This window comes from Globicephala melas, chromosome X, assembly GCF_963455315.2.
Source record: "Globicephala melas chromosome X, mGloMel1.2, whole genome shotgun sequence".
In the NCBI taxonomy this organism is placed as follows: domain Eukaryota; kingdom Metazoa; phylum Chordata; class Mammalia; order Artiodactyla; family Delphinidae; genus Globicephala; species Globicephala melas.
This window is the reverse complement of record NC_083335.1, coordinates 110,802,734-110,814,935: the sequence shown is the minus strand read 5'-3', so window position 1 is coordinate 110,814,935 and position 12,202 is coordinate 110,802,734. Positions and strand designations below refer to the sequence as shown.

The 12,202-nt window shown below is 37.7% G+C and overlaps 1 protein-coding gene across 1 annotated transcript in view; it reads left to right on the top strand.

Annotated features, from left to right (window-relative positions):
- Nucleotides 1–12,202, top strand: part of PPEF1 (protein phosphatase with EF-hand domain 1) — a 156,913-nt gene that overhangs the window by 116,150 nt on the left and 28,561 nt on the right. The window contains exons 15-16 of the mRNA XM_030843736.2: nucleotides 5,003–5,188; nucleotides 6,556–6,698. Of these exons, the coding sequence (XP_030699596.2) occupies nucleotides 5,003–5,188; nucleotides 6,556–6,698 (329 nt within the window). The remainder of the gene's footprint in view (nucleotides 1–5,002; nucleotides 5,189–6,555; nucleotides 6,699–12,202) is intronic.

The window sequence follows — 12,202 nt, the reverse complement described above, 5'->3', positions numbered from 1 at the left end:
TCTTTTTCCTTTGCTAATGAAGCTGTAAGTTTCCCTTAAGTACTGCTTTAGCTCCATCTTGTAAGTTTTGCTGTATTGTGCTTTAGTTTTCAATCATCTCAAAGTATTTTCTAATTTCTCTGGTGATTTCTTCTTTAACCTATATGTTTTTTAGGAATATGTTGTTTAATTTCTGTATATTTGTGCATTTCCCATATTTCCTTCTCTTAATTATTTCTGCTTGAATTCACTTGTGGTTGGAGACCATACTTAGCATGATTAAAATCCTTTTAAAACTTATTGAGGCTTTTTTTTAATGCTCTAGCATATGGTCTATCTTGGAAAATGCTCCATGTGCTCTTGAGAAGAAAATGTATTCTGTTCTTATTCAGTGAAGTGTTATATATATATATATATAGCTGTGTTTTAATATAATATTTATAATAATTGGTTTGAAATCCTTGTCTGCTAAGTCAACTTCTAATCCCCTCAAAGGCAATTTCAATTATCTGCTTATTTTCCCCTGTATGTGTGTGTGTGTGTGTGTGTGTGTGTGTGTGTTTGCATGTCTTGTAATTTTTTGTTGAAAAGTGGATATTTTAGGTAATATAGTAACTCTAATTATTTCCATGCTCCTCTAGGGCTTGTTATTATTTGCTTTCTTGCTCATTTATTTGTTTAGTGGCTTCCCTGGACTAGTTTGGTTAAGTCTACACCCCGAGCTACACCCTGAGCGTGGAGTCTTAACCACTGGACTGCCAGGGAAGTCCCTAAAATGTGATTTCTGATATAAAATAATCTCTAATCAATGAGGAGAAAGAGAGGTGGGAGGATAGAGAGAGAGAGGAAGAGGTAATAAGAGAGAAATAGAATTCATCACTGGCTTGTGCATTCAAAGTATTTAGAAATCAAAGAAGTATAAGAGGCATCCTATAGCAAGTAGGAAAAGATGCCTCCTTAAATTTTGATATCCAAATTCCAAAGACCAAAGGTTATAGTGAATAAAAAGGGTGATGCCAGAAAGATTGGAGTTGCACAAGAAGAAAATCAGGGAGTCTGGAAGCTTGGATGAGTTAGAATTGTAGAGAGATGGAGCCTTAAGAAGTGGGAGGAAGGAAACTGGTGGTCATTATTCTGTAATAGAACCTCCCCTCACCCCAACAATGTAGATGAGGCATGTTACAGACTCAGTGTACATGACTGGAGCTGACACAGGGTAAAATTGACCAGAATCTCATTCCCAATATTTTAATAATTTCAGTTGTACCTTTAATTTTCTTTCCTCATTTCCTGGTATATCATGGACATGCACACTTTAGTTAGCTAGAGTTGAAATTTCCAGATAAAAACAGATTTCACAATTACTTTATTTCTTAATATCTGTGAGCTGTGTTGCAGTAAAGATCGTAGGCTATTTGTTCCATACTCATGGAAGTGCATGATTCTTGGCAGAGTGCTGTAATTTAAATTTTATCTTACATTCCCTGAGATGTGGGGGATGTATGTATTCATAGCTGAGTCATCGTATAGAGACAAGCGTGACCTCTTCTTTCGGGACAGACTTGAAACAACAAAGAGACCAGAAAGGTTTAAAAAATAATTTTAATTATTTATGTCCTGAGTGACTCCCTTCTCTTAATCCACTTAACAAGTAAAATTTATTGAGTATCTACTATGTGTCAGGCACTGTTCTAAGCTTTTGAGAAAGTAAGTGACCTAAGATATATTCCCTCGTGGAGTTTATGTTTTAGGGGGAGGAGCTAAATAATATGTATATATGAAGTTATTTATATAATATTACATATATAATTATATAACAATACCAAGTAACTATGTTAAGTGAGAAGTTCTATGGAAAAAATTAAAACTAGAACAAGGTTAGGGGAAACAGAGAACTGGAGGTAGGGGACAGAGGTGCAATTTTAAATAGGGTAGTCAGCTTCATTGAGAAGGCTCCCAAGAGTGAAATGGCTTTTTTGTAGTCACTTGGCTAGTCACTGAAAGATAGAGCAGGATTTGATCCCAGGTCTGACTTTAATGCCCATCCTCTTTTTCTGAAGGGAAAGATGATTTAAGAGTGATAGGAGAGGGCTTCCCTGTTGGCGCAGTAGTTGAGAGTCCGCCTGCCGATGCAGGGGACACGGGTTCGTGCCCCGGTCTGGGAAGATCCCACATGCCGTGGAGTGGCTGGGCCCGTGAGCCATGGCCACTAAGCCTGCGCGTCCGGAGCCTGTGCTCTGCAACGGGAGAGGCCACAACAGTGAGAAGCCTGCGTACCGCAAAAAAAAAAAAAAAAAAAAAAAGAGTGATGGGAGATCTCAAGAAAGAAATGAACTACTCTAGTCTCCCCTCATCCAATGAGGCGATGGGTAGGCAAGGAGTAGGTATCTAAAGCCATCTAGGTATTTGGCTGGAAGGTTTGGACTGAGCACAGCTTTTAAGACGACATATTCAAAAGCTGGAAGGAGGACACATAACTAAGGGAAAATACAAAAGTGAATCTACAGTGTTAGTGTCTTAGAAGAGAAGCGTTTAGATACATCTTTCAGAGCTATTATCTCTCCCCAAAAGCATACTTTTGAAAACTGGATTACTTAAAACTGTAGGCAAGCATGGGACACTTGCAGGATTTATTTTGGATTTAGGAGGTGTAAAGGCTGAGACACAAATAGATTTTTGTTGACCAGGTCATACAAAAGTTGTCATTCAGTGAAAACCTTTCCAATCTTTGGTTTGAAAATTTTCAGGAAGGAATGTTGTAAATACTTATTCTTTCATGTACTCCCAAAGGCCCTTGCATTTCAGTGGATAGGATGTTGTTGAGAGGAAAGAGATTGTCTCTGCTGAGGAATTTGTTTCACCAACAAAGTGACTTTTATAGCATTTTTTGTTTGTGAGCCTCAGAATTAAATCTATATTGTCGTCACAGTCTCTAAAGTTTATGAATGAATGAATTCTGGGCAGAGAAAAGAAATGCAGAACTCATTGAATGGATGGTTCTGAAGAAGCTCCCTTCTATAAAATTGATACCCCTTATGACCCCTTATGACCTTGAACCAAAGAAAAATGAATGTTAGCTATATCTTCCTCATTTCACTGAGGAGTCAGCTAAGGCCCAAATAGGTTCCATGGTGACATAGGTGACACTTGAAGAGCTAACTCCATGGCCAGTGCTTATTCTAGTTTAACAGGGTCCCATCATATGTACATTTAACTTATGTAAATTTCAACTATATACATATGGCAAAAAGGAGAAAAAAGTATAAAATTTTAGTTTCATATAATTTATCATATGTTCTACATTATCACATATATAAAATATTCACACATCCATATGTCTGTATAGGGTTTTATATACAAAATCATGTATACTATGCTTTAAGAGTAATTTAGAAGGTTTTCCTGGGGTAATTTTGGCTGTAAATGACTTGCATCTTATGTAGGAATTTAAAAGTTAATCCCCTCCTTATAAAACACGCCTCCTTGTGTTCCATGTTTTCTCCTTCATTATACTAAAGGTCAGATCATGTCTCCCAGACATGAATTCATGGTGTAAGATTCAGATATGGCTCAGTTTCAAATGCAAGTGTTATTTTCATCATAATCACCAGCAAAGTAAATGGGTTCCATTATATTTATTTGTAGGGTAGGGTTGTGCCAGTGTTGGAATTCAGTGGGGGAGAAAGGAGAATCCTGATCTGCATCTTCTTAGGTGGTTTTAATTCTCACTTCAGTCAATCATCAAAAAAATCAATCATCTGCAAGTGTCCGGAATGTGCCTGGTGCACAGTTTCTCCAGTTCTGATGAGGTGCTTAGCATTCCAGAGAAGTTCTCCTACCAGTTCTGTTCTCTCCACCTCACTGTCTTTCCCCTCACTTATTTCTAGCTCCCCTTCAATACCAGACCTATAAATGGGTGTACAGTCAGGTTTAGTGGGACAACCATTTCTGGTCTTTTTAAGATCTGATTTGGACCCACTAGAATAACTGCACAACTTAAAATACATGCTTCTTCATGCCCTTCAAAGAAACATGTGGAAAATACAGTCTATTAGACTATGAAAAATTAGAAAATGAAGTCTGTTAGAACTTTGAGATATTTCACAAGCCATCTGGCCCAAATCTCTGATTTTAAAGAAAGTAAGACCCAAAGACTTTTCTCAAGGTTGCATAGCTTTAACTACAAAGCTAGTTTTTCACACTACTGCTGAAGCTCCCATAGGAGATGTTTGAATAAAGAAACATTATATGTAGATCAGCGCTACAAACAGGGAGCCCCCAATTTTTTATGAAAAAATTATTAGAAACTTGGGTCTTCAGTCGTGAGCATCATGCAGGCTGCACTTGCCTCTTTCATCCCCACAAGGAAATGTTATGCTAATAACATACTTGTGGAAAACCAGTCAATGGCTAAGTGTACTCCTGAAGCTGAGAATGTGCTTATCAAGGGGGGCAAAAAGTGAAGGAGATGCTTTACAAGGTATTCTTGGGTGAACAGTTGCCTATATTTGTGATAGGGAAAAGGCTTTATCATGCTATGTACTCAACAGGACAAAAACCAGGGCCAAAACCATAGCTGGGAGACTTACCTTATCTCTTTGAACATATTAAAAACACCAAGTGCCTGTATGTTCACTGTGGGGAGCTACTTTCTCCTTTGAGCATGGCAGTGAAGTTCTTTTTAAGAGAAAAGACCCTGTAGCTTAAGCAATTGTGAAGCAATTGCGATGGAATTAAAAAAAAAAAAAAAAGAAAAAGCCCAAGGGCTGATCCTTCGTGGTTACTAAGTATTGCTACATTGGTTATTGGGGATGGGTAGAAAGGGATTGTGGTGGCTATGGGCATTCACATTATTCTGGAAAAGATTCATGGAGGAGATGAGTGTGAAACAGTTTTGAAGGAGGAATGAGAAATAGTGAGACTTTGGGATAACTTGGGATAATATTTCTGGAAAAGAAGTTGGAATCTAGAAAGATAAACTCTCACTTGTAAGTGGCAGCCTAATCTGATTTGTTGTTCCAAGGTTATCGACATTCTGTGGAGTGATCCGAGAGGCAAAAGAGGCTGTTACCCAAATACAGGACGAGGAGGGGGCTGCTATTTTGGACCAGACATTACCTCCAAAATTCTCAATAAATACCAGTTGAAGATGCTCATTAGGTCTCATGAATGTAAGCCGGAAGGGTATGAAATTTGCCATGATGGGAAGGTAAGCTAACAGTGTTGGTGACATCATCACAGACATCCTTCCCCTAAGCTTAGTCTTTCTTCACAGGATGTGTCTGACCTCGAAGCCCACGGGAAAATGTCTTCCCTAGGCCCAAAACAGAACTGCATGCTTTGGTAGATCACTGTCCCTCACCCTAAGAGATATTTGGTTTATTTCTCCGATCTTCCCTAATCCCAGAGATAGAAACTCTGACACATGGCACTAAGTACACACACAGAAAGGCTTTGTTCTGTGCGAATCGCAAGGCAAATCTCCAGTAGTGGGGTTAAGAATGTACTTATCGTCACTGAGCACAGAAAGGCAGCAGTGAATCCAGTTTGCTCTCTTTCACCTTTTGCACTTTCCCTGTGCAGAGCAGAACCACAAAACATACTTCTCTTCTATTCACTGAGTAGGTGAGCTCTAGCAAGTCCCTCTCTGTGGGCAGTTTCGCTGCAGCCACTAAAATGGAATGCGTTGTGCTTCTTCAGTGGTGTCTGATAGGCTAGAGAGGCGAGGCCTGAGGAGCTGGTTTCTGGTCCCAGGTTGTCCTGGGATGCCCCCTTTTCTCATAGTGCACAGCAATAATTAAAAAGGAATACCAAATTGCATGGCCTTTCCTTCTATTTCAACACTTTTACTTTTCCAAACTCTTTTAGTTCATTGGAGGCTCATACTGACATTGCGAAATGGTAAGGCAAGTATTATTTAGGGTTTATTTGTAATAAGAAAACGGGGAGAAAGTAGCAGTGGTTTGTCTGAAGTGACCTGCCCATTAGGGCAGGACTGGGCCTAAACCAGCTTTCCTGTCACTGACAAGTATTACCCTCCCAAGGCTCCCCATCCTCCCCCACGCCCCCAAGGCTGGTTCCTTCCCAACAGAGTGGCCATGGTCCCTTATCTAGCCACTATTTCTCTGACCTTAAAGCACTGGTTTTGTGGGGGGCCCTGAACCCTCTAAATCAGTCAGCTACAGACAAAAGAAAAGGACTGTGATACTAGACAAGTTTTATTTTGAATGCTCAAATAGCACAAGGAAAGAAAATAAAGGCTTTACCCCCTTGGAAAATTAGAACTTACAGAACTGAGCATTAAGGAGGATTGTAAGATACGGAACTGAAATTGTACACAAGATTGCAAGGCCATGCACTGTGGGGATGAGTGGCTAGAAGTTAGTACTCCTGGAGACAGTGATTTCAAAGCCTTGTTTCTCTTCAATGGAATCACAGGAAATCCCATCAGACTTGGATGATTTGTATGGATTTTAAACTTTGATTTTTGCTTTTTAAGAATTGAGCTGTTTCTGACTTTATTGAAGGACCTTTTGAGAACTAACTCTATGTGAACCTCACACTCTCTTTAACCAGGTTATTACTGTATTTTCTGCATCTAATTATTATGAAGAAGGTAGCAATCGAGGAGCTTACATCAGAGTGAGTTCTGGTACGCCCCCCCGATTTTTCCAGTACCAAGTAACTAGGGCAACATGCTTGAGGCCTCTTTACCAAAGGTATGTATACTCTAAGGAGATTTTTGAGCTCTGGTACTAGTGACCAAGTAGAACCAGTCCAGAGTGACTAAGAGCAGCCATGGGAGTGAAGAAAATGACTTACTCATTACTCATTAGTATAAACAAAATGGAAGTAATTCCAGAAGCCAAGTGGTGAATGCGCTCACATTTGAAACCAAGAGCAGCAATTTTCAATGTATGCATCTCTTTAGATGGATAAAGCCATCAGCATCCACAAACAGTCCCTAATTGAACATAAGGAAAAGAAGGTCTCTGCACCCACCCACTCCTGTAACCTCTAGCCTTCTCTGCCGCCAGACAGCCCAGTCTGCTCTTGCCTCTTTGGCTCTTCTCTACCCAGAAGTGTATATGACTGAGTTGCGTATGTGTCTCTGTGTGATGGCATTCATAGCTTATCTCCCATTCCTCCCTTTGACATTATCTTTTTAATATTTTCTATATTATAGAATGAATATGTTTATTGTTAACAAGTGAGACAAAACAAAGATGTATAAAGAAAATGTTAATGATCTTCCCTCCCAGTAATTCTTTTCCTCAGAGGCAACTGAAATTAATAGCCTAGAGAGGATCCTTCCACCCTCTTCTCCTTGCATCTACAAAAATAGACAAGCAATTACTCATTCATTGAATTAAAAAAATGTTGAGCACCTACTATGTGTCAGACACTGTTCTAGGCACAGATGATATTGAAATAAACAAAATAGGCAAAAGTCTTTTCCCTCATCAAAGCATATCCCTGTGGGAGGAGAAAGGCAGTAAACAACATACATACTTTTTTTTTTAAACAAAGATAGAATCACACTGCACGGTCTATTCTGCAACTGACTCTTTCCCTAAAGATTATATCGTGAACATTACTCCAAGTTCATACATATAGACCTAACTCATTCTTTTTGATAGATGCATAATATTCTGTAGTATATGTATACCATAACAATTATGGATAGCTAAATCGTATTCAACTGATGGCCATCCAGATTGGTTCTAGGGTTTTGTACTTAAAAGCAATACTATAACAAACATTCCTCTGTGTGTGTGTGTGTGTCTGTCTGTGTGTACATATATGTATACACATATCCATAAGTTTTTAGCGCTTTTTTTTTACATAAGATTTCAAAATATACGATTTATAATGTTTAAAATTTTGCTAGATACTCCAAAAGAGTTGTAACAATTAACAATCTGGAAAATAACATATTAATTTCTCCACATCCTCATTAGTCTCATAAGTTATTACTCTTCTTAATTTTTGCCAAGCTGATGGATAAAAATGATAAATCTCATTGTTTTAATTAGCATATTTTAGACAGCTGAGTTTACCCATCTTATATTTTTGAACATTGCATTTTCTTTTCTTTGAATTTCCTGTTTATAGTATTCCCCTATTTTATATTGGGCTGTTTGTCATTTTCTGATAAATTTTTAGGAATTGTTTGCATAGAAGGGATGGAGGATTTTTATGGGCATGATGCATATATTTTGTTGGTGTCTTGATTTTGCTTTATTCTATGAAATCACATTTTATAATTTCATTATAACTTTTGGATTTTCCCCTTCAGTAGAAAAATGTCTCCACATAAATTTTATACACACACACACACACACACACACACACACACACACACATACATATATATATATTACATATATATATATATTACATATATATTTGTAATTTATTTTAACAGCTTTGTTGAAAGTTTACCAAATTAAAGTATACAATTCAATGATATTTGGTATATTTACAGAGTTGTGTAACATCACCATAAACTAATTTTTGAACATTTGTTCCATCCTAAAAAGAAAACTTGTATCCATTAGTAGTCACTCATCATTATCGCCTCCCCATCCCTGGCCACCGCCCCCCCCATCACAACTCTAGTTAACCACTAATCTACTTTCTGTCCCTATAGATTTGCCTATTCTGGAAATGTCATGTAAATAGGATTACACAATATGTGGTCTTTTGTGACTAGCTTCTTTTTCTTAGCACAGTGCTTTTGAGGTTCATTCATGTTGTAACATGTATCAGTACTTCAGTCCTTTTAACGGCTGAATAACATTCCATTGTATCAATAGACCTCATTTTCTTTGTCCATTTATCAGCTAATAGAAATGTGGGTTGTTTCCACTTTTTGGCTACTATGAATAATGTTGTTTTGAACGTTGGTGGACAGGGTTTTGTGTATACATTTGTTTTCATTTCTCTTGGGTATATACATGAAAGTGGAATTGCTGGCTTATATAGTAATGGTTATGTTTAACATTTTGAGGAACTTGCAAGCTTTTTTCCCAAGGGGATGCACAATTTTACATTCCCACCAGCAATGTATGAAGATTCCAATTTCTCCACATCCTTGACAACCCTTGTTATGATCTGTCTTTTTGATTATAGCCATCTTAGTGGATGTGAGGTAGGAACTCTTGGTTTTGATTTACATTTCCCTCATGACCAATGACTTTGAGGATCTTTTCATGTTCTTTTTGGGCATTTGTATATCTTCTTTAGTGAAATGTCTCTTTCAGATCCTTTTTCCATTTTTAATTGAGTTACTACTCTTTTTATTATTGCATTGTAAGAGTTATTCATATATCTTATATTCATGTCACTTATTAGATATATGATTTGCAAATAGTCTCTTCCATTCTATGGGATGTCTTTTCACTTTCTTGATGTTATTATTTGCAGCACAAAAGTTTTTAATTTTGATGAAATCCAATATATCTGTTTTCTCTTTTCTGCTTGTGATGAGGTATCTAAGAACAAACTGCCTAAGTCCAAGTCATGAGGCTTTATTCCTATGTTTTCTTCTGAGAATTTTATAGATTATTTTTATAGATTAAGTTCTTATATTTGGATATCTGATCCATTTTGAGTTAATTTTTGTGTATAGTGTGAGGTAAGGGTCCAAACTTATTCTTTAAAATGTGGATATTCAATTTTCCCAGCAACATCAGTGGGAAAGACTATCCTTCCTCTATTTGACTGTCTTGGCACAGTTGTCAAAAATCAATTGACCATAAAGGTATGGGTTTATTTCTGAACTTTAAGTTGTACTCCATTGACCTATATGACTATCGTAATGTGAGTAACACCCTGTCTTGATTACTGTAGCTTTTTGGTAACTTTGAAATTGGGAAAGGTGAGTTGAATTTGAGTCTTCTTTTTTAAGATTGTTTTCCATGTGATTTTAGAATCAGCTTGTCAACTTATGCAAAAATGCCCACTGGGATTTTGATAGGGATTATTTTGAATATGTAATATCAATTTCGGGCTATTGCCATTTTAACAATATTAAATATTCCAGTCCATATTGTTCTATTTATTTTGATCTTCTTTAATTTCCTTGAAAAATATTTTGTGCTTTTCAGTGTGCAAATCTTGGACTTCCTTTGTTAAATTCATTTCTAAGTGTTTTATTCTTTTTGGTGCTGTAGTAAGTGGGATTGTTTTTTTTTAATTTTTAAATTTAATTTTATTCATTTTTTTATACAGCAGGTTCTTGTTAGTCATCAATTTTATACACATCAGTGTATACATGTCATTCCCAGTCGCCCAATTCATCACACCACCATCCCCACCCACCAGCGGCTTTCTGCCCTTGGTGTCCATACGTTTGTTCTCTACATCTGTGTCTCAACTTCTGCCCTGCAAACCAGTTCATCTGTACCATTTTTCTAGGTTCCACGTACATGCATTAATATACGATATTTGTTTTTCTCTTTCTGACTTACTTCACTCTGTATGACAGTCTCTACATCCATCCACGTCTCAACAAATGACTCAATTTCGTTCCTTTTTATGACTGAGTAATATTCCATTGTATATATGTACCACATCTTCTTTATCCATTTGTCTGTCAATGGGCATTTAGGTTGCTTCCATGACCTGGCTATTGTAAATAGTGCTGCAATGGACATTGGGGTGCATGTGTCTTTTTTTTTTTTAATTTATTTAATTTATTCTTTTTTTTGGCTGTGTTGGGTCTTCATTGCTGCGTGCAGGCTTTCTCTAGTTGAGGTGAGCGGGGGGTACTCTTCATTGTGGTGCGCAGGCTTCTCACTGCGGTGGCTTCTCTTGCTGTGGGGCATGGGTTCCAGGCACACAGGCTTCAGTAGTTGTAGCACATGGGCTCAGTAGTTGTGGCTCACGGGCTCTAGAGCACAGGCTCAGCAGTTGTGGCACACGGGCTTAGTTGCTCCGTGGCATGTGGGATCCTCCCGGACCAGGGCTCGAACCCATGTCCCCTGCATTGGCAGGTGGATTCTTAACCACTGTGCCACCAGGGAAGCCCGCATGTGTCTTTCTGAATTATGGTTTTCTGTGGGTATATGCCCAGTAGTGGGATTGCTGGATCATATGGTAATTCTATTTTTAGTTTTTTAAAGAACCTCCATACTGTTCTCCATAGTGGCTGTATCAGTTTACATTCCCACGAACAGTGCAAGAGGGTTCCCTTTTTTCCACACCCTCTCCAGCATTTGTTTGTAGATTTTCTGATGATGCCCATTCTCACTGGTGTGAGGTGATACCTCATTGTAGTTTCAATTTGCATTTCCCTAATAATTAGTGATGTTGAGCAGCTTTTCATGTGCTTCTTGGCCATGTGTATGTCTTCTTTGGAGAAATGTCTATTTAGGTCTTCTGCCGATTTTTGGATTGGGTTGTTTGTTTCTTTAATTTTGAGCTGCATGAGCTGTTTATATATTTTGGAGATTAATCCTTTGTCCGTTGATTCGTTTGCAAATATTTTCTCTCAGCCTGAGGGTTGTCTTTTTGTCTTGTTTATGGTTTCCTTTGCTGTGCAAAAGCTTTTAAGTTTCATTAGGTCCCATTTGTTTATTTTTGTTTTTATTTCCATTACTCTAGGAGGTGGATCAAAAAACATCTTGCTGTGATTTATGTCAAAGAGTGTTCTTCCTCTGGTTTCCTCTAAGAGTTTTATAGTGTCCAGTCTTACATTTAGGTCTTGAATTCATTTTGAGTTTATTTTTGTGTTTGATGTTAGCCAGTGTTCTAATTTCATTCTTTTACATGTAGCTGTCCAGTTTTCCCAGCACCCCTTATTGAAGAGACTGTCTTTTCTCCATTGTATATCCTTGCCTCCTTTGTCATAGATTAGTTGACCATAGGTGTGTGGGTTTATCTCTGGGCTTTCTATCTTGCTCCATTGACCTGTGTTTCTGTTTTTGTGCCAGTACCATATTGTCTTGATTACTGTAGCTTTGTAGTATAGTCTGAAGTCAGGGAGTCTGATTCCTCCAGCTCCGTTTTTTTCCCTCAAGACTGCTTTGGCTATTCGGGGTCTTTTGTGTCTCCGTACAAATTTTAAGATTTTTTGTGCTAGTTCTGTAAAAAAATGCCATTGGTAATTTGATAGGGATTGCATTGAATCTGTAGATTGCTTTGGGTATTATAGTCATTTTCACAATGTTGATTCTTCCAATATAAGAACATGGTATATCTCTCCATCTGTTGGTAC